Source organism: Coregonus lavaretus (genome assembly GCF_964263955.1).
Source record: "Coregonus lavaretus genome assembly, chromosome: 30".
In the NCBI taxonomy this organism is placed as follows: Eukaryota; Metazoa; Chordata; class Actinopteri; order Salmoniformes; family Salmonidae; genus Coregonus; species Coregonus lavaretus.
This window is the reverse complement of record NC_140017.1, coordinates 11396236-11419027: the sequence shown is the minus strand read 5'-3', so window position 1 is coordinate 11419027 and position 22792 is coordinate 11396236. Positions and strand designations below refer to the sequence as shown.

General features: G+C 44.7%; 1 protein-coding gene across 4 annotated transcripts in view; it reads left to right on the top strand.

Annotated features, from left to right (window-relative positions):
* LOC311105960 (RNA-binding protein Nova-1-like) overlaps positions 1-16541 on the top strand; it is a 48274-nt gene extending 31733 nt beyond the window's left edge. For 2 of the 4 annotated variants that reach the window (XM_084148204.1, XM_084148201.1), the window contains 2 exons: positions 2408-2574; positions 15449-16541. In XM_084148204.1, coding sequence (XP_084004330.1) covers positions 2408-2574; positions 15449-16477 — 1196 coding nt within the window. In that variant the 3' untranslated portion in view covers positions 16478-16541. Of the gene's footprint in view, positions 1-2407; positions 2632-15448 lie in introns of all 4 variants that reach the window. The other 2 variants (XM_084148202.1, XM_084148203.1) reach the window with 1 other exon arrangement.
* The last annotated feature ends 6251 nt before the right edge of the window (positions 16542-22792 follow it).

Below are 22792 nucleotides of genomic sequence, written 5' to 3'. Positions count from 1 at the left end.
ACAATAGTCATCACTTTCCTAGGCCTTCATGTAACTAGTCATGTTCAACTGTGCTGCTGAATATCAAACCGCAGACAGACAGTCCATCTATAGAAATGACCTATACAATTGAAAATACAGAAAAAGAGTTGCAAAAAAAGGTACAATTTGATAGGATTTGATAGGATGGCCTATGCTGCTGTGTAACCAGTCTGCCCTCCCCTCAACACCCCCTTTACCCACATCCCCATGCCAAGACAATGGCCATCTCTGCCCTAATAATCCACTGGCTGATTGGTCGGGCCCAGATTACCCCTGGGATACCAGCTGTCAGGAACTCACAGAGGCTCTTTACCCCAACCCACAGTCTGAAATTCCTAAATTTCCCTGTATTAATAGCTCGCCACAACTGGTACTGCGCAGGGCCAAACGCAACCCCATTGGCCCAAGAAAACAATGGAGGGAAAGGAGGAAGCAGGAAGCTGCGACTGGTTGGAGGCGATAAGGACAGATTTCAGTCCAGCCCTAACAGAAGAGAGAGGGAGAGGGAGAGAAAAATAGGGTTGAAGGGAGGGAGAGAGAGAGAGAGGGAGGGAGAGGGCTCAGTTTGGGATTGGCCTAGTTTCTGCCACATTATGAGGGCTTTTAGGAGGGTTGTTTTCCTTTCATGGTCTAAACACACTCATGTTCTGAGAGAATGGTGATGATATATTTACACAGAGAGAAGTTGTGTTTGTCTTGGATGCATGGCGCCAATGCACCCGATAACGGCAGTAGAGGAAGATAAGTAACCGAGGTCTGTAGCCAGACTGATAGAATCTGGACCTAAAAATGAAGTGCTTCATGTAGAGTACAGAGGTCGACATCGTAAATGAACCCTTTTATTGTCCATGTCCCCTCCTGAGGGAGACTCCAATGTCAGACCAGTCAATGACTCGTGTTACTACCGAATTAGTCCAATATGGAGTCTTTCAGTAGACTCCCTGTCCAACACTATGTACTGTAGCCCATGCTCTGAATAACAAGACACTCCATAGCCGTGTGGCTGTTTTTTCAGCTGCGTTCACAACTTCATCATGTCATGGGATCACAGTACAGTGTAACACTGAACAGATGTGGCCATGTTGACGTTTTAAACGTTTGTATCACTGCTAATCATGGTTCTAGACATGCAATAGTGAAGCCAAATGGTTGATGATGGTAGACTGTTGGAAAAGCATTCCAGGTGACTACCTCGTGAAGCTGGTTGAAAGATTGCCAAGAGTGTGCAAAGCTGTCATCAAGGCAAAGGGTGGCTACTTTGAAGAATCTCATTTGTTTAACACTTTTTTGGTTACTACATTATTCCATATGTGTTATTTCATAGTTTTGATGTCTTCACTATTATTCTAAAATGTAGAAAATAGTAAAAATAAAGAAAACCCCTTGAATGAGTAGGTGTGTCCAAACCTTTGACTGGTACTGTATATATATAGGACCAGTGCATATAGCGTGACTTAGATCCTTAATCTGCTATATTACTGTAAGCGCACTTTGACCTGGGGTGATGTTAATTACTCAGTAGTAATCATGCTGCCTAACAGGCTTCATTAGGTATATCACCACTGTGTACATTTAAAATGATATGACATACCATAGTATAGCAGTCATGGACTTAATTTAGGCACGCCTCAAGTCAATTGTAAGATTTATTCTCTTGAGTATATTCATCCTAGCCTGTTCCCAGATCTGTCTGTGATATACCCAACTCCTAAATGGTCATTTTGGTATGGCAATGACAATAGGAGTTGGCAAAACAGTACAAAACAGATCTGGGACACGGGGTGTATTCATCCTGCTGACTCCGTATCACTTTACTGATGGAATTTGACCAGGCATTACGGATATTACTTTCACAGATGGGAGATGTGAAGTCAGAAAACTGAAAACAATCTGTACAATAGTTAAAATAGTTAAATGTAATGTTCACAGAAAAAAATATTTATTGGGTCATTGCATAGATACTGTAGGGAGCGTCCGCTAAAGGGAACCTATTAGAAGAGACTGTAGTTATAAAATACAACCCTGTAATTTCTGAGATGGCAAATATTATTAACCAATTCCTATGTTGGCCGCGATCTTGGGAAAGACCAGAAGTGAAACTTTTGAAATCTGGAAAAGAGGGAGTCACTGGACATTAAAGAAATACACATACTGATTGCATTGTGGGTTTTTTTATGTTTGATTAGGCCTACACATACCCATAAAATGACATTTTCTCAAGATGCTTTATTGGTAATGAGAGTACATTACCATTAATTAATGTTGCACATGTTCTGTATGTATCTGTCAACAACCAGTGCTCCTTATAGGAGCCAAAGGCTTAAGTTAGTAAGTCATGTTCTGTATGTATGAATGAGACATTGATGTGTTTCCGTCTGTTCTCCAGGCACGACAGAGCGGGTGTGTCTGATCCAGGGGACAGTGGAGGCTCTGAATGGAGTCCATAACTTCATCGCTGACAAGGTGCGGGAGATGCCGCAGAGCACCCAGAAATCAGAGCCGGTCAGTGTACTGCAGCCACAGACCACCGTCAACCCTGACCGCATCAAACAGGTGAAGCCCACTACCATGATCCCAACCCCTACCGCTTTTCTCTCAAGACCCTCTAGTGTTGAGACCAAGACTACATTCTCTCCCTGGACAAATAAGAGTTCAACCTGAGAGTGTATAGTGAATGTAAAAGGGATTTTTCCATGTGTTTTTGTACCTATTTTATCCCAACTGAGGCAAGAAAGTGTCTGTGTGAGTGTGCATGTGCGTGTGTGTTTGTAGGTGTGTATTGGGTAAGTAGGTATGAATATCACTTAGCAAACGGACAATCCTGGACTGAACCATTATGGAGGAACATCAGTGCGGTAGCTGAGCCAAAATGTTGACCCCTGAGCTAGTCAGACCAAAATGGATGATTCTAATCCCAGTCATTAGTTTGACTCCATTGTCTGCGTGTTGGCAGCTACCATCTCACAACAAGGGGTGGGGGTGGAAGTCATGATTATTTGTCTTTTGAAGAAGGCACAATCTAATAAATGTTTTCAGTGTGAGTTTGTGGCCAAACTCGTGATTTTGTGTCTGCAAAAGGCTCGATGCAAGGAGGGAGTGTTCCCAGCTTCCATGTAAACAGACAGAAAGAGACATCCTCCGGCTTTGATATACTTCCCTCAGACAGGATACGGCGCCTGGGGTGTGGGGTTTCTTGCTCTTCCAGATAGGCCCCCTTAAAACCACACGTGACATTAACCATGGGTCGCTAGCCTCACTACCCTCAACCTGTCACCAGCTATCGCACAGCCCAGAGTCTGGAAGGAAGCTCCCCCAGCACCACAAAGGAAGTCTGGCTCATAAGTGTCATCCAGCTAAAGCACATAGATGAGGTGTTAGAAGTGGCAAAGGCCATCCTCCAAAATCCACATAGTCCCACATCAGGGCTAAGACTTTCAGCTCATCTGTGCTGTTGCATTCTATCCAGATGATTTGCTCTTTCCATCACCCTCGCTCCCCTTCCACTTCCTTTAGAATCAACCATCAAATGAAAATGACAAGACGAATTGTCACTGTATTTTGTCATATAGAACTCTAATGTTTGTCCTTTCAGAGTCCACCAGTTCACACCAACACAGAACAGGCTCAATTAGCCAAGCCATTGATTCCCCCTCCTAATCTCTTTAAGTGATTATCCCTTCTGGTCACTTGATGATTGCACTCCATTGATCATTCAGGGAGGACCTGCATTGTTTTCATCTGCAACATTTACCCTGCTAACCTATTTATCGTCCCGTTCATTAAATTACCCCTTAGGACGAAGAGCACATGTTGGGTATTCATAATTCAAAACTTGAGTTCTTTTCTGGTATCTGTGCTGTGTTTTCAGCCATGCTAATCCCTCATGGCGTTGTCCCTTTTGTGCTTACTGAGCAGACTCAGTGATGGCAGGCCATAACCTAAATTCGTGGAACACAACACGAGGGCCTGTCGATGGCGGTTCCTGCTCCTTCTCCTGCCGCACGGCCAGCCTGATTATTAATGTGTGTAATTATAGGAGTTATCAGATGAGTTACACACCTCTCTGCTGGGCAAAGAATAGTCCACTGGGAAAAAGTTACTGAAGAGTGAACACTTTGCGTTTCTGATATAGTCAGGAATTTATGCATAATATACGCTTACACACACATTATACAGGCACACACAGACACACACACACACACACACATACACACATTTCCTAGGAACACACACACACACACATACAGTACATATTGAAACTAATACACTCTTATACACAAACCAGTACCTAAAGGAAATATTCACTCATTTTGAATGTTATATGGTTTTTGTGCATCTCGATGCAAAACTCATCATACCGGCTGTATTTCTGCCTGCTTGAACGGCAATTAGCTCAGATGCACATGAAAACATGAAATGACCCTGGGAATTGATAGAACATCGCTCAGAGATACACAGAAACAATAGAACATTCAAAATGGGTGAATCTTTCCTTTAAGCTTTTGAGTGAACTGAACGATGGATTGATGGCAGGGGCCGGAAAAAGGAGCAGATCTTATGGCATCAGATAAAGGGCAGTTATTTTAGACAGAAATAGTTCCTGTGCCTCTCTTTTACTATTAATAATAATGAGAGTGCTGTATGGAATGATTCTGTGTTTGAGTTACACACCGACAGACATTGTAGCCTGTTGGTTTCTGGGCTATTAGTAACGTAAGCTGTTCTCCAAACTCCAATAGTCCATACACTACTCTCTGTAGACTCTGCAGAGCATGGTCGACATTGCTCAGACGACGGTTGTAACCAAAACAACAAGTGAGAAGGGAGGGGGCAGTTGCCTGGTTTCATTTGATGAATGGACTTGCATACTCCATTCTCAACCCAAAGGAACAACGCATGCGCATTGAGGGCCTATTTTGGTTGTGTGTGTGGTTCTTTTTTTTACGTGGTTGTTGTCACGAGCACGGCTGTCATGGCATGTGTCTCATTATTGGTCGCCCCAGGGAGCAGGGTGAGTGAGAGATGTAAGATAAGATGAGAAGTCATGTTAAGCAACAGCTGCCAGCCTGGCTCTCTGTAAGCTACAGCCGCTAATCTCCATGGAGACAGGACAGGCAGGAGCACAGGCAGCTAACACCTAACTCTTATTTCTTTACCCCTTTTTATCCCCAATTGGTAGTTACAGTCTTGTCCCATCGCTGCAACTCCCGTACGGACTCGGGAGAGGCGAAGGTCGAGAGCCATGCGTCCTCCGAAACACGACCCTGCCAAGCCGCACTGCTTCTTGACACACTGCTTGCTTACCCCGGAAGCCAGCCGCACCAATGTGTCGGAGTTAACACCGTACAACTGGCGACCGTGTCAGCGTGCATGCGCCCGGCCCGCCACAGGAGTTGCTAGAGCGTGATGAGACAAGGACATCCCAGCCGGCCAAACCCTCCCCTAACCCAGGCGACGTTCAATACTCAAACTGATACCTAGGCTAATACATTACTAATTTAGCTGAAATGCTAAATAGTACTGTTGTGCTAGCTAACTTTGATCTGATCTGACATTTCAAGGCAACAACTGCACACTATGGCGAGACTGTGACGTCTACAATAACATGATGACAGTGAGATATGTCAACTTTGTGCTGCGCCCTGTTGCCTTTGGTCTCAAATGTTTTCAGAATCCTCCCTCCAGTGATTTCCTCTGGCCAACCGCAGTTTCCTGTGACCTTTCACCCCATGCAGGAACACCTGCTTCCTACTTCCTGTTATTGCCCTATCCACACAGGAAGTAGCCCATAAATGTAAAGGAAATCGGGAGTCAGGTTAACTTCGTGTTAGATGTGAGTGAGTGCGAAAGTGGAAATGTGGGAAATGGAATTGGAATTTCTCCCAAAATGTGTCTTGCTCCACCCCCGGACACCAAAATGCATTGTAGTTGTGGCTAGCTCACCATGTGTAATTGCCTGTAGATGGCTATTTGTTGTGGTACAGAAATGGTTTCATAGTTGAGTGACTGTACAGTATAAACAATCGCTTCCCATACAACATGAGCCCTCCCTCACTGCATGACCCTAACAACTCCTGAATAATGTAAAATATTCTCTGGTTTCTGTTATGATCATTTGATATAACTGAGGTTTTGTGGTCAATTACAAGGAATTGTGCTTTAGGGATATATTTTAGGTATTGAAATTTTGATTTTACTCTTTCTTTGTTCTAATCTCTTAAAAGATCTAGTAAACCATAAACCTCAACTCTTAAAATGCTCCCTTACTCTGTAGTGACAGAGGTTCTCCTCCATTGTAATGATATAAGTGATTGCTTTAAGTGGCTGCGCCATTTCAGCCCACCCTTCCCACCTCAACACCACAAAGCCCAGTCTATTTAATTAACCAGCAACCTGAATCTAATAACTGTTCTCATTGGAACAGCACACAGCGCCGGCTAATCCATACAGCCGGGCCTAGCGCAGACAGAGTGGGCCGCTCATCTCCTAAATTAAAAGCTACATTAGGAAAAGCGCTATAACGTATGAACAAATTAAACAGAGCAATGCAACCTCTCCACCAAGTATCGGTCCTATTCGTAGGAAAGCCGGTGGAGAGAGGCACTACAAGATATTTGTTTGTCTGACAAGGATGTGCACCCGCTAATGTTGGGTTAAATCTCTTAGGAAGGAAGGATGCATTTGCCACTGTGTGTATGGATGTGTGTGCGAGCGGGCTTCCATGCGTGTGGTGTGTATTTGGGAGGGAGAGGTCCTTTGAAGGAGAGTGTTTCATGTTTATGAATTACAGGTTTATCCATTTGCTGCTTTACACTATGTGTGGAGCGGAATCTGAGATCAGGTTTAGATCAGGCTTTTGTGGAAGCAAAACTAACATGTCTGGTGTTAAGTTAGTATTTGTATGTGTGTATGTGATATGTCCAGCGTTTTAAATGTGTAGCCAAAACGTATACTTAAAAACTGGAAATCAACCAATCCTCCATCGTTAACATAATGGAAAGGTCAAATGCTTTATTTATTATCTAAATGTTGAAAGTGCGTGGGCGACGGAGAGAAACAAAATGGTGCAGTTTGAGGCCATGTGGCGGAGAGTGATGCGGGCGCTGGGGATGGGGATGTGAGCAGGTGGGTCTGGGCAGGTGTGATGTCATTGATCTTTGTGTGCGTCTGTATGCTGTGTGTATGTGTATATTTTGTTTTGTAAAAAAAAATAAATAAAAATATGTGTAGCCACAGTTTAATGTACTATACCTGTCTGCAAGGCTTGGACCAGGAATGGGACCAATATGGAGGATGGAGGTCAGCAGTTGCCATGGATACTAGAACAATTCATTACTAATCCCCTTTTATTAAATTTGCGTGAGAAAATAGCAACTTTCCTGCCCAGTGTTCTGAGTTATTTTAATCCACTGTGACAAGGGATGTTTGTACAAACAATCAGATAAGATTGTGGTCGGCAACATTTCTCAGCGTGCCATCCATCGCCTCCTCTGGTTGGCTAGTGTTTGACATCTCAAAACACACTGCCATTCCTTAGTGACTTAAAATCCTCTATCAGCCGTGCTGCAGCTCAGAATTCTTCTGTTAATTAAAGCCTTGAGGGGGCTAAGTGGACAGTGGTATTGTATTACTTAAGGCTGAATGGTACTTCCAAGCCTAAAAGCCTGAACACAGCATCAGCCCTGTTTCCATTGGAGCGGGAAGGAGAAGGTCTTCCTCTCAGTCCTCTCTCTCTCTCTCTCTCTTCACCGCTCCATGTTGTCACAGCGTGTTAGGGTCTGTGAGTGAACACGTCCTGGCGGAGCGGCCCGTCGGCCCAGCTCAGCAGCACACTGAGGCTCCTCGGTCGGACGGACGTGGCCCCACCTCAGCCCCACAAGGACAGGCTATTTTGGGCCTCATCAGCACTTGTTAGATGGCAGGCCTCATGAGGTCACTTAATGCATGATCAAGGGCCCAGGTTTGGGATCAGAGCCAGCCACGACTCTGAGCAAAGTCGGTGTGTTAGTGTGAGTGTGTATGTGCATGTGTGCGTGTGTGTGTTTGCAACACACGTGCATATGTTCATGTATTGTATAGTATATGTGAATATACTGACCCAAATAATTTAAGATCCTATTTTAGATCACAATCCATATCAAATGCACTGCTTTCTTAATACAGTTCAAGTAGAACTGACAGCTTTTTAGCAACATGAAATCTTATTAAAATCCGTTCATATACACTCCCAGGAAGAATATGACACCTTTTTTTTCTTACATTTTCTGACAAGCGAGCACTTAGATATGGTCATTTCCGCGGTTTCATAAATTCATAGAATGTTTGGGAATGACGTATAGTAAGGAATTTGTGAAAATTCATAGTAATATAGCGTGGGAGAGTGACCGTGCGTTTGGACAATTAATAGACACTGCAGTAAAAATAAATCCCCCAAAAAACATCTGTCTTGTTCAGGACCGGAGTCTATGTAGACCGGTGCACCATAGCCAATCATAACTACAGTAGGCCTATATGCAAATAACCCATTTTCCACACGGGCCTGCCATCATTCACTTTGAACTGAACTGTGTGTTTACATGCAGTAGCAACAGCGCGACATTAGATCATTAGAACGCATTCACCAAAAGTCACAAAATACACCTGAATGGATTTCTGCTAATATGTAAATACCAAGGTAGTCCTCTTACATTTGGGAACTTCACAGTCCTATTGATCAAACAACCATGAAAAGGTAGGCTATCTCTCCCTCAGTTGCTTATGCACATCAACAACAACAAGATCAACAACTAATGCTAGCCAGAGCGAGATGAGCAAACAATCTAACGAAGAAACATTAGATAAACCCTCTCAAACTTTTTTAGCTAGTTGGCTGTCAAAATTGCACTGATAAACGATGGGGAATACTAGCCTGCTCGTCCTTCTGCAGCTTGGCTGCCAATGCATGCTTGTCCCAACCCACGTTTTGACAACTAATGGGAACTTCCCTGCCTTCCCACCCATTTGATCGATGCCAAATAGAACTAAGAGATATACTAACTGTGGATAACAGTCATTCAAGTTCAGCATAGCTAGCTAGCTAGCAAAGCGATTCACATTTCTTTGCTAGCTAACCAAATGACACCTTAATCTTTAGCTGTAGCCACCGAAAACGATATGAGGGGAAAAAGTCAGTCACTCACCCACTCCTCCCAGCAGGTAGCTAGCAAACGTCAGGCTCCATGTTTTTAGCTCACTAAAATAGCTAGCAAAATAAATAGATACGCTAGCCCAGGGGTGTCAAACTCAATCAGCGAAAAACACAACGAATTCGCGGGCCATTGTTTTATTTGAAAAAATATGGCCCTTTATAATGTCCACTTATGTACATAGGATGCTGTATATAGCATTTTAACATATTAAAACAAAATAGATAAATAATATGTGTCCAGTCTTTGCTATGCTTGTAGATGTGCATAATATGCTGCGACACTAATCAAAAAGTAATTAATAACTTCAAATAACCAAAACGTAGCTATAGGTTGTTGTAACATTTAAACATGTAACATGTTTTAACAATTTTTGCACTGCTTGTATCACCGGTGCACTCAAAATGTTATGTAGTTGAGTAGCCAGCCTAGGCTACTGCTCAAATGTTGCTGTAATAGGTTTACATGTATATCCATTGCATGGTGTTTTGTTGCAGGTTTTGTTTTTTGGTTATTCATTGTAAAGCTTTAAAAACCGAAGCCAGACTGCAACATTTTAGTAGCCTAGCTAGGACTGTGGCATGTGTCTGCACACTTTCCCTCCGCTGCGCGCTGTAAAGGGACACACGAAAGCAGCGCAATTGAAGTTGAATTCACTGATGCGAGCGCATCAGGCTGTAATTAGTTGATGACTTAACTGTTGACTCATTTATACTCGCTTGTGTATCGTATTTGGCCCACGGGCCTTGACACACATGCACTAGCCTATTAGCCATGTTATGACTGACTTGTGATCATTGCCCTTGCTAGTTTGATTGTATTGACATTCCCAGACATAGCAGTCATCTGCATTAGTTCAAAATATTGACTAATTGAAACTGAAACAGTGCATCCCGAATGGGTAGAGGTAGCTGTGATTTACAACCTGATTGCAATATTTTTTGGACTACCAAAAAATGTATTGGTGAATTATATGAATCATGCATTGAACTGCATCCATCTATTCTCTCAACCTCTTATAAAGGTTTTGTAGGATAAACTGGGAATTTGATATTTTTTACTGATATTGTGATTGTCTGTTTGTTTCATATCTGCAAAGTAGTTAAAACGCTGTCAGCTCCACTTTAAGTCCTCCCCTCAAATACTGTATCTTTCTGTTTAGATATCAGTTTACCCTATTGTGTTTGCCTATAGCACTAGAAAGAAAGAAAAGTCACACACTCCCTTCATATCACTAGCATTTCTAAATTCAGCTTTCTTAGTGTGATAGGGAGGGAGAGTGGGTGGATTAACATTACTGACACAGGGAGGGTTGAGATGACAACCAGGGATAATCCTTAAGGCCACAAAAACCAATTTCTTTAAAGAAAAATGACAATTGTTACGTCAGGCTAGCGGCCCAGAGTGCGTGCCACAGAGCTCGTTCCAGGCACGCATTCTTTTTTAATTTCATCATTTGATTTGGATTGTGCGTGAGCGGCGGGGGGGACGAAGGTCCATCACTCGGGACCGTTCTTGTCAACCTTTGGAGCGGAGTGGCTGGTCGGTTGTAGTGTGATGCTTCAGTGTTATTTTTAACCAGGATTTTTTCCAGCCTCGGAGAGAGAGCCACACACTGAAAGGCAGATGAGGCAGAGAGCAGCGGCTAAGCCAGGGGATCAGGAGATAGGCGATTAACCTAAAGTCTGGCGCTTAAGACTTCAAAGAACAAATAGCCCCCGCTCGCAGATCAGGTCCCGTCCACAAGATGGACAGAGGGAGCAGGGGGCAACAGTTGCTCCGTGTCCCCACACGTACGCAACTGGGGCTGGGGAGGGTGGGGTAGGGGGCGGGGAGTGGTTCTGCCGTCCACAGACAATAACGCCCTTTGGGCTCCTTGCTGAAACAGTGCAATGCGGGGTTTAGGGGGAGCCTTAGCCCTTGACATAGAGAAGACATGAGCTGAGCCTCTCAGTATCCCTGAGCATGCTGAGAGAAACCAGGAGAGGAACAGTGGGTGTGTAGTACTGCTACAGAACCGAAAAACAAGTGGTTTCTATATCGGGGACGGCGGCAGCCTAGCAAATAACGCTTTTTTTTGTCTCTTTGATGGCTGTAGGTCTTGTTAACTTCTAGGGTTTGTTTGTTTTCATGTTTGTTATCTCCGAAAGCTGGTTCTGAAACATATTTCCATGCCTCAGCACCCTCCGTGCCTATTATCCCTGCTCCCCATCAGCGCAGCCCCAGCCTCCTTCCTCCCCCATTCCTGTCCCACACCCCAACCCACAGTAAATAATGAACGACTAGCCACGGCTGATGGAACAGCAGCAGGCCGCTCTCATCTTCGCTTTCTCTCTCCCGCTCCCTCTACCCTCTCCCCCTACCCTCTCCCTCTCCCCCTACCCTCACCCTCTCCCCCTACCCTCTCCCCTACCCTCTCCCTCTCCCCCTACCCTCTCCCCCTACCCTCTCCCCTACCCTCTCCCTCTCCCCCTACCCACTCCCTCTCCCCCTACCCTCTCCCTCTCTCTCTACCCTCTCCCTCTACCCTCTCCCCTACCCTCTCCCTCTACCCTCTCCCTCTCCCCTACCCTCTCCCCCTACCCTCTCCCCCTACCCTCTCCCTCTCCTCTCCCCTCTCCCTTACCCTCTCCCTCTCCCCTAACCTCTCCCTCTACCCTCTCCCCCTACCCTCTCTCCCTACCCTCTCCCCTACCCTCTCCCTCTCCCCCTACCCTCTCCCCTACCCTCTCCCCCTACCCTCTCCTCCTACCCTCTCCCCTACCCTCCACCCTACCCTCTCCCTCTCCCTCTCCCTCTCCCTCTCCCTCTCCCTCTCCCTCTCCCTCTCCCTCTCCCTCTCCCTCTCCCTCTCCCTCTCCCTCTCCCTCTCCCTCTCCTCTACCCTCTCCCCTACCCTCTCCCTCTACCTCTCCCTCTCCTCTCCCCCTACCCTCTCCCTCTCTCCCTACCCTCTCCTCCTACACTCTATCCTCTCCCTCTACCCTCTCCCCTACCCTCTTCCTCTCCCCCTACCATATCCCTCTCCCCTCTCCCTCTACCCTCTCCCTCTCCCATCTCTCTCTACCCTACCCTCTACTTCTCCGCCTACCCTCTCCCTCTACCCTCTCCCTCTCTCCTACCCGCTCCCCCTACCCTCTCCCTCTCCCCCTTCCCTCTCCCTCTACCCTCTCCCTCTCCACTACCCTCTCCCCCTACCCTCTCCCTCTCCCCCTATCCTCTCCCTCTACCCTCTCCCCTCTCCCCTACTCTCTCCCTCTACCCTCTCCCTCTCCCCCTAACCTCTCCCCCTACCCTCTCCCTCTACCCTCTCCCCCTACCCTCTCCCTCTACCCTCTCCCTCTCCCCTACCCTCTCTCCATACCCTCTCCTCTACCCTCTCCCTCTCCCCTACCCTCTCCCTCTACCCTCTCCCTCTCCCCCTACCCTCTTCCCCTACCCTCTCCCCCTACGCTCTCCCCCTACCCTCTCCCCTCTCCCTCTCCCTCTCCCTCTACCCTCTCCCCTACCCTCTCCCTCTACCCTCTCCCTCTCCCCCTACCCTCTTCCCTACCCTCTCGCTCTCCCCCACCCTCTCCCTCTACCCTCTCCCCTACCCTCTCCCTCTACCCTCTCCCCCTACCCTCTTCCTCTGCCCCTACCCTCTCTCCCTACCCTCGCCCCTACCCTCTCCCTCTCCCCCTACCCTCTCCCCTACCCTCTCCCTCTACCCTCTACCCTCTCCCTCTCCCCCTACCCTCTTCCTCTCCCCCTACCCTCTCCCTCTCCTCCTTCACAACTCCCCCCTCTCCCTCTCTCTCACTCTGTCTTTGAAGGAAGAGGAAGGAGGCTTCATTCTCAGTCTACCTGAGTATTAGACACATTCAGCAAAATTAGCTGAGTGTATCTGTCGACGTTGCTCTATTCTTACCCCACTCTAAAGAGTCTACATTTTAATCAGCAGCTTTGCTCCGACGCACAGGCCAAATGTTCTCCCCTTCATATAAAAAAAAACACACACCGAGAAACTGAACGTCAGCTATAACTCTCGGGGATGAGGACGATTATTTCAGATTAAAATGGCCACCAATGACATGGTGAGGGAAACTCGACGGCGACCAAGAAAAAAAGAATGAATCCTTTAGTGTGTGTGGGGTAAAGGACTTATGAGAGAAAGACAATTACAATTTTGAACATCTATTAAATATTGAAGAGCTGAATGTGGTCCTCGAGACTCATCATTAGCAGGAATGGGTTTTATACATCGCAGCATTCAGCTATGTATTCCACTGCTTCTTCTAATCTTTAGGAGGCAAGTCCCATCTGAATCATTATACATCCAATCCAACAACATGCAAAACCTGTGTGTGTGTGTGTGTGTGTGTGTATATGTGCAATGCAGAAGATGAAAAGGATTCTTAGGAGAATCTTCACCTCTTTCTCCCCCACTCAGTTGTTTTGATCCTCAAACCCATCTCTAATGTGTGCTTGAACGAAAAAGAGGGAAATATTTTTGCCTCAACACTGAACCACACACATTTCAATGAAAATTAGGGGGAATGTCGTGAAAAATTGGTTGTGAGAAACTGGATGAGAAATTGCACTGAGCCAAGACCAATTTAGATGGCACTTAACCATATGGGGACCGATCAATGCCTTTTTATATTGTATTTTTCCTGAACCATAATAATCCCTCAATTCCAATGCATGATTATTCTTCATCACTGTCACCAATAAATATGTGAATAAAATATTTGACCACAAACACTCAAAAATAATATTTTATATTTAATAGTTTGAAGTCAAGTCTTTATCTCCCTCTGTCCCTGCCTTCTGTTAATTTCCAATTTCTATGTAAATTCACTGCAGTGTACCACAGCCAGCAAGGCTACAGAATCAAGGTTACAGCAGCGCCTCTGTAAAGAAATGTTGATGGCTTTAGAAGGACTGCAGCAAACATTGAGAAAGTGATCAAATCCAGCCACTCAATAGCAGAAACATGGAGGCCATGCTAATTACTAGCCCCATACTTCCCCTGTACACACACACACAGTCTCTCTCTCTCTCTCTCTCTCTCTCTCTCTCTCTCTCTCTCTCTCTCTCTCTCTCTCTCTCTCTCTCTCTCTCTCTCTCTCTCTCTCTCTCTCTCTCTCTCTTTGTTCCTTCCTTTCTTTGCCTTGTCCTCCTACCAACACTCACTTGCTTTTCTTATTTTACCATTCTAGATGGATTTTCAAATATTCAAAGAAGAGTTTTATAACTGTTTCCACTTTCTAACATAAACTCCTCTCATTTATCATCCTCACGTAGTAGGTTTATTCGTAACATTGTGTGATTGGCTTTGGTGCAAAACTACCCTTGTTCAAAATACCACTACAGTACATTTAATGTGTCATAAATCGTTTGTGGTCCTTATCAAGTACATATTAAGGACTGTACTTATTAAGAAAATTAATTTTCCCACCTCCTCACTCTCTCCCCAGCTGGCAGCTTTTCTCTAAAGTTGTATGACAAAGGACAGTGAAGGCGTGCATATGTTTTAATATGGGTGTTTATGTGAGTGTGTATACTGTATACATAGTATACACATAGTTGTATGGAGAATTGTTTCGTGTGTTTGTGTGTGTGTATGTGTGTGTGGATTTGGATGGAGGTGGGGGGGTGGGTCTAGTTGCTACGCGTCGCTTCGACTCCCTTTCAGTACCCCTTGAATGCTGGAGCTGTTTCCATGGTAACACTGACCCCTGGGAGTAGATGCTTTTCAGCAGGAGCCTCTTTATAACCACGGATTCACAGCTCAGAAACAAAGAGAAAAAATACACTCTTTCTCTCTCCCTTTTTTTCCCTTTCAGAACCTACTCTCTCTGTCAATGTTATAATGTTTGGTCGAAGGAGTAAAAACAACTCACTCTTATTTCTCCCCTATGCCACAGCATTAAAACAATTATTGAGTATATCACCCTTTTTATGCTTCTATTCCCTTTTGCTAGCCTCCTCTATTTCAAGCTCGATTCTCTCTTTTCCTCTGTCTGTATTTCTAACATACTCCCTATTTTCACTCTTTGTTTATTATCTTATGTCCTTCTCCATTGTTCTGGGTTATTTCAAGGTATTATCTGGGTTATCTATTTTCTTCCATTCCCTAGTCCCTTCCTCTATTCAATTGATGTCACACTTTTGTCATGTAGAGATACAATGTTAAAGCAGTGTGAAATCAGTGCAGTAACCATCTCTATGTCCTCTCTCTCTGCTCCTCTCCCCAGGCCAAGCTGATAGTACCAAACAGCACAGCAGGTCTGATCATTGGTAAAGGTGGAGCCACAGTCAAGGCCGTCATGGAGCAGTCGGGCGCCTGGGTGCAGCTCTCTCAAAAACCTGAGGGCATCAACCTGCAGGAGCGCGTGGTCACCATTAGCGGAGAGCCCGAGCAGAACCGTAAAGCCGTGGAGATCATCGTTCAGAAGATCCAGGAGGACCCCCAGAGCAGCAGCTGCCTCAACATCAGCTACTCCAACATCTCTGGCCCTGTGGCCAACTCCAACCCCACCGGCTCCCCCTACGCCAACTCAGCCGAGGTGAACCCCGCTGCTGCTGCTGCCGCCGCTGCCACAGCTTCCAGCCTCCTGGGTCAGGCCACCATGCAGAGTATGGGCGGCTTCCCCACCAGCATGGGTCCTAGCTTCTCTGGCAACGACCTCCTGACCATTACCTCGGCCCTCAACACATTAGCCAGCTATGGCTACAACACCAACTCCCTGGGCCTGGGGCTCAACCCCGCCGCAGCCTCGGGAGTCCTGGCCGCCGTAGCGGCTAGCGCTAACCCCGCCGCGGCTGCTGCTGCTAACCTCCTGGCATCCTACGCCAGCGATGCCTCCACCAGCGCAAGCCACCAGGCCGCCTCCATGGGAGGCTTCACCCTGGGCTCGCTGGCCGCGGCTACGGGGGCCACCAACGGCTACCTGAGCGCCTCGTCCCCGCTGATGGCACAATCCCTGATGGTCACTGAGAAGCAGATGCAGGAGGGGGCCAAGGACGTGGTGGAGATCGCTGTTCCCGAAAACCTGGTAGGAGCCATCTTGGGGAAAGGAGGGAAAACGCTAGTGGAGTACCAGGAGCTGACCGGAGCCCGGATCCAGATCTCCAAAAAGGGAGAGTTCATTCCCGGCACCCGGAACCGTAAAGTTACCATAACCGGATCTCAGGCGTCAACGCAGGCAGCTCAGTATCTGATCAGCCAACGGATCACGTATGAGCAGGGTGTGCGCGCCACCAACCCACAGAAGGTGGGCTAGAAAAAGGGAATGGAATGGAGGAAAATGAGTGGGGGAGGAACGCAAAGTGAGAGAGAAAGGGAGAGAAGAGCAAGAATGTTGGAAGGAATTGTCCACACGTTTTGTCGTGTTTCAGTATTCTAAAAATGATGTGACGCAAAAATTGGCTCGGAGAGAGGAGAAAGTGTAACGTGGAAAACAAAGGAAAATAAGGTGTAAAATGTAAATACGGTTTTATTACTTAAGTCGTGATCTTTCGGGATTTTTTATTGTTTCGTTTTTTTGTTCTTTTGTTTTTTGTTTTTTTGTGTATTCTCCGGACAGTGGTGAATGCGATTTTAAACTGGCATGCTGCCGCGCTGCAGTTTGGAAAAGGGGGGCGGTGGGGGTATTGGGGGTCGACCCCCATGGAATCAGCCCCTTCCCCACCCCCACCCCCATTCCTGTGTAGCTCACTGATCTTTTTCTTCAGATTTGCCTTCAGTATCAATTTGCCCCTTACCCTGCCCCGCACTACAAGGGTCTGATAAGACTGCAAACAAGTGCTTGGTTAGAGATCTAAGGAAAATCCCTGTAGTCGATGACATCCCCCTCCATGCCCCGATCCCTCGCCCCTCTCCCAGCCGCCCCCCCCCCTCTGTTTTGGGCAAAGGAGGGGAGGGGACAAGATGTGCCCAAGGATTCCACACATGCTTTATTCTCCTATCCCTATTGCCTCGCGCCTTAGGTTCTGATTTAACCAGGTGCATGCAATGCCACGCTCCGTATTTATAAATGGGATGCTCGTGTTTCTTATGTAGGGCGAAGGCAGAGACGCATGGTGCATCTCATTGGGTCAGAATTTTAGCGAAGCGCGAGAGTACATATAGAGGTTGTGGCATTTTTCTCAACAAGGTTTGCAGTCTGATATTATGACTATTATTATGATTATTATAGATATCATCATCATTATTTATTAATATGATTTCACCCATAAAGTTAGGTATTTGAAATCTGTGAATTCAGGTTGACATGAATGTAAAGACTATTTTTGATTAGATTTTTTTAATTTAAGTGGATTTAATAGTATGTCACATAGTGTAATATACAGTATGTCTTATTTAAGTTCAGTAAGAACTGCACCATAGGCACCACTGCAGTGATGATGAAGAGTACCGGTCAGCTTTGATATCCAGTAAAGAGCAGGACAGTAAATATTCACATTAAAACACACACACACACCCTCTGATGCCATTTCAGTGCTAAAACGGGATTATAACATATCGACATTTCAGATTACGGTGAAATCAAGCAGACTAGTCTCTATATACATACATAGCTGCAAAATGAAAATGCCACTTGCACAACAGGCCCAAGAGCAGCGTTCACATTCTGGCTGGAACAAAGTGCTCTAATAACGTCAACCCAAAGTTGTTTCAATGTTGTCTGAGCTCAGATTTCTCTCCTCCAATTTAGCCTGTGTCCCTCAACATTGTGAAAAGCCACAGTGTTGTTGGGACTGTAGGGCCATAGCCGTCTCCACTGAGATATCCAGCGAGCGCTGCTCTTCTGCCTGTGGCACTCTAACAACACTCTGTCTAGACAGGCCAGGCGAGAGACCAGGAACAAGAGCACTTAGAACCTAGAGGTGGTGACCCCGCCAGGATACGTACATACTACTGAAAAATACAAACACTGAAGATGAGAAAGTTGTTAGTTGAAACGATCTCACTAGGGTCCATGCTGATTGCCAGGCCAGCTTGTTGCGAGCAGAGCTATTGAAGGCAGTGCATATTTAGAAGTTGTTTTCCCTAATACTTGCTCTTATCAAGCAGTGTTCTTCTGTCCACGATGAACGGGGGGAATGTAACATACTACGGTCTGTTGGGCGTAAACTACAAGTCTAATGGTTGTGGATTATTCTGCTTTTGGCAAACTGCAGGGACCTCCCACTACACGTTCCATGCAATGGATACTGCCCACTAACCTATAAGCTGCTAAATATGTTTTTGTTTGTTTTATCTTGTTGTTGTTTTTTGCAATCGGAGTACACTGAAGTTCATCTTAATGCACTGAGAAGTGTGGGTATCGTTTTCTCTGCCTATGAGGTCTGGGCTGTGTGCTGTAGGAGCACTGTCACAGTTATTATGTCAGGGACATGTACACATGAAATACCAGGCAACTAATCATATCTCACAAACAAAACTCTATTTGCATACAATATCAGTTCTCAGTTAGATATGCAAGACAAGGAAAGAGTATTAATATTTCTAAACACTACAATGAAACCATGATCCTGGATTGAGGCATTGGATGTGCTTCGACTCAGTTTGGCAATGAAAGTACTGTAGTTGTAGAAACGGTCTCTGTTTGGAGGACGGGATTGGGGAGGAGTGGCAGGTGTCCATGTTCAGCTTTTGCTATTCAAAGACAACAATAGTTGGAGGTATGTGGAGTTTTATCCCAATTTTGACAGGGTTGCTCTTTTTTTTAAGATACTCTAATCGTCCAACTTCCCTTTTTATATTTGCTGTTTTCACAAACAGTTGAAATTGATATATTCTGTTAGCCAACCGAAAATGGCTGGCTAACCCAAAATGTGATGACTTCTAAAATGCCAAAGGAGGAGGGGTGGCACATTTTGCTCGATCCTAAACAATCTAACAATCTCCCCAATTGGACATTTAGACACTGTAATGTAAAGGAAATCTATCCAATGGTGGGCTCTCTCACTATTATTCAGGATTGGAATGTTTTCTCTCCATGTCTATTGGAGCGACAGTGAGCGCATATCTCGACAGATTGGTAAGGAGGCTTCTTTATTCCCATCTAATACCATCCACTTTCCTCACCCCCCAACCCTTGTACCTCCGTGCACCCCATTCTTACACATCAACCCAGAGCCCCCCTCTCACATCTCTCCATGGGTGATAATTTCTGGTGTTACGATGCATGTCTGCTTGCCCTTCCAGACCACAACTACTCCAAAACAATGACTGTCTGAGTCTCCTAATGCTTTGAGGGTAGAGAGGACAGCGTCCCCTTGATTGTAGAGCTGAGCATTAGAGTCTAGTTAGTGACCATTTTTGCCAGCAGCAGTGAGAACAAATTAGTAGGTAACAGTGGAAGAAGAGATCCTGCAACCAGGCAACTAAGAGAGAGAGAGCTACCAACTGACTTCATTCTGTCAATCCCCTGGCCAGTGGCTTGTAACCATATTTTATACTTTATGTTAGGGATAGGAGTGAAAGCATGATGCTACATTTGGAATACATGCACAGATACATAAACACATGCACATAGATTGCGAGTAGAATAAGGGAAATACTGCTCGTTGAAGTCATGACGAAATGACAGAGATTACTGGATATAAGCGATACCACAACTGTGACAAATCAATGTGAACGATATCAAATAGAACAATATGAAATACCTGTAGTTGGAGATCACGAGAAGGTGCCAACAAAGTTTGTTAACTTTGTTATCTTTTTATCTAACTGAACAAAATTACCCCATGATGATGGGGTTTTAGGGCGTCCATTTTTGTTTGGTTTGTAATTTAGGGGATCTAGATAAAATGTGATGAGTACTGGAAGCAATATACGAAGTAGCATGTTGTCCTTGTATTGTCTTTTTATTCTGTCTGTTGTAAAAGCTTAGGTTTTACCTAGATGTTGAATAGATTTACATAATTATGATTTTTTTTAATTTGTGAAATTGCTGCTATTTAGTAAGGGATGTACTAAAAATAAAGTTAAAACATATCTGATTTGTCGTTTAGCAGGATGTTGTAGTTCCAAGAGGTATAATACATGCTATACATGCTGATAAGATAACAATTACTGTAAAAACAAACTCAACAAATAAACCTGTGCCAAAATAGATCTTTAAAGACTGAAACTGAAAATACGCGTGATTTAAAAAACATTACATGAAAGGAAACATACTTTTATAAGAAAAAAATGTGAAAAGTGCCAAACAAACCATATTTATAATTGTAAATAGAAGGGAATGGTACAGGTGACTTTTTTGGTGAGTAAAATCGATTAAAAAAAACAACTTTTTAGTTCAACTTTTAATGCCCCCTTTACATGAAAGAAGGGATTGTGAAGGAAGGGAGCCATCTCGTTAGCCAGTAATCCAGAATTCCTTGAATACTACAGTACTTAGACTCCGGGGCCAGAAGAATCAACGTATAGATAGATTAGCATGGTTAATGATACACATGATATTAACATTCTTAATACAGCCTTTTATAGTTATGAAAATGTATTTTGTGGAGATAGATGTTATCTTTTTTGCACGTCTATATTGCATGATATCAAAGTGAAGTGTGGACAAAAAATGTAAGACAAAAAAAAACGTACAAAAATGATTAGGCAGTGTGTATTGTTCATTTTGAAGACAAATCTTTGCATGCCAACAATGGAAATGCATTTTAATTTTCCTTGACACATTTTCAAACGTGTGTTGTTTTCACTAAGAACATGCAGGGACATAGTCCATTAAAGCAAGGCCACAGTGTAATTAGATTGTATAACTGGATGAGTATTTTGTGAGAACGTTGTCTAGGCATTAAAACATTCTTAGAGAGATAGGAACAAACTTTTAATCAAACATGAAACAATTCGTTTTTTGCTGGTTGTGCTTCTTTTACTAAAACTCTAAAACTGCATCATTTAATTCTGGATACATTTTTATGCTTTTTACCATAGATATGGAGATATTGTCCATGAATGTACTCACCTCTGCATAAGTTTGCATATCACTCTTCGATCATGACTTTAGGGCTCGAGTGTCCATGTGTTTTGTGTGAATAACTAACATCAGGTAGGCCAGATCTGGCCCTAGTGTCATTCTAACCATCTGTTTCCCCTTTCGGCTCCCTCTGAGCTTGATCTCTTGTCTTGATGTAAATATGCACTTTATATTTCTCATTTAGACAGATTTCTCATTTAAGCACCCATCTCCTGAAAGGAAACTAGGCAAAGGATTTTGATGTGTCAAACTAGGCCGTGTGTAGGCAGTATGTTTTTTCACGCTCTGTTGCTGTTCAGCTTTGCATTTCTCAATCCCCTGGGTCTCTCTCCAGAATTTGGGACAAGGTGTGTTTGACTCTCTATTCACTGAATTTGGTCTCATTACATAATTACACTTTCTACGACAAAAGAAAACATATTGCCAATATTCCCCATTGTGTCCATTGCCCAACTGTCATTCAGTTTCACCATTAGACAACTGAATGGTGTTGGCATGCTCAAAAAGGGGATTGTAAATGACAAAAGCTGGTCAGCGACAAGGAAACATAGCTTTTCCTCACTTAACAGAGGATTTTGAGTTTTGTATATTTCTGAAGCTTTTAATAATAGTGTCAAAAAGGGACACAGTCTAAACTAGAACCAAATTGACATCCCTGTTCCTAGCGATGCCTCAGTTGCAATACAATGTCAGTATGAGGTCGACTGTATAGCCCTGTAGAGTAAGCTGAGATGGGGGTTTGTGCATTAGTCTAGTACAGGACTGCCCAACCCTGTTCCTGGAGTGCTACCGTCCTGTAGGTTTTTGCTCCAACCCTAATCTAGCACACCTGATTCTAATAATTAGCAGGTTGATAAGATGAATCAGGTTAGTAACACCTGGGGTTGGAGCGAAAACCTACAGGAGGGTAGCTCTCCAGGAACAGTGTTGGGCAACCCTGGTGTAGTACCTTACTGTACAGCTGTGCATGTGCTATTGTCTGGCTCTCTCTTGTGTCTGTGTGTCTGCAGTAGGTCAGCATCATGGTGTCGTCTCCATGTTGCCAGGTGAACAGATCTGTTTTGTGATGTGCAGAGGAATGCAAACTTATGGTTCACCTGCTGTAGGTGACATCATTGCTTTTCAGTGGGTGTGTGGCTATTAGTGCTCAACTCCAAAATCTCACAATGCCCCAACCCCCACCCTCCTCGCTCTCACCCACACCCACCACCCTTAGCCAGACATTCACGGAACCCAGGGTCACACTCTTGAGCTTGTACCCCATCTAAGCACCAGCAATTTTAGACTGCATTTGTCATATCACTGTTCAGTCCCTCTTTTTGGTTTTTCTGTTTTTTATTTGTACTACGCTCTCTAACCTCGACCAATTATAACAAAATGCCATTCATGTGTATCCTGTTGACTCCACTTTTCTCCTTTTTGCACTTTCACTGCCCCCTTTTCCAACCACTCCCCCACACTTCTGCTCAAATCCCGCCACACCACCAAACCCTGCCCCCCACCTCCTCCTCCTCCTCCTCGAGTTTCTCCCGAGTGCCAAACAAAAACAGTACCATTCCAAACTTTTTTGAGTTTTCTTGTATGTTGGACATCCATTGG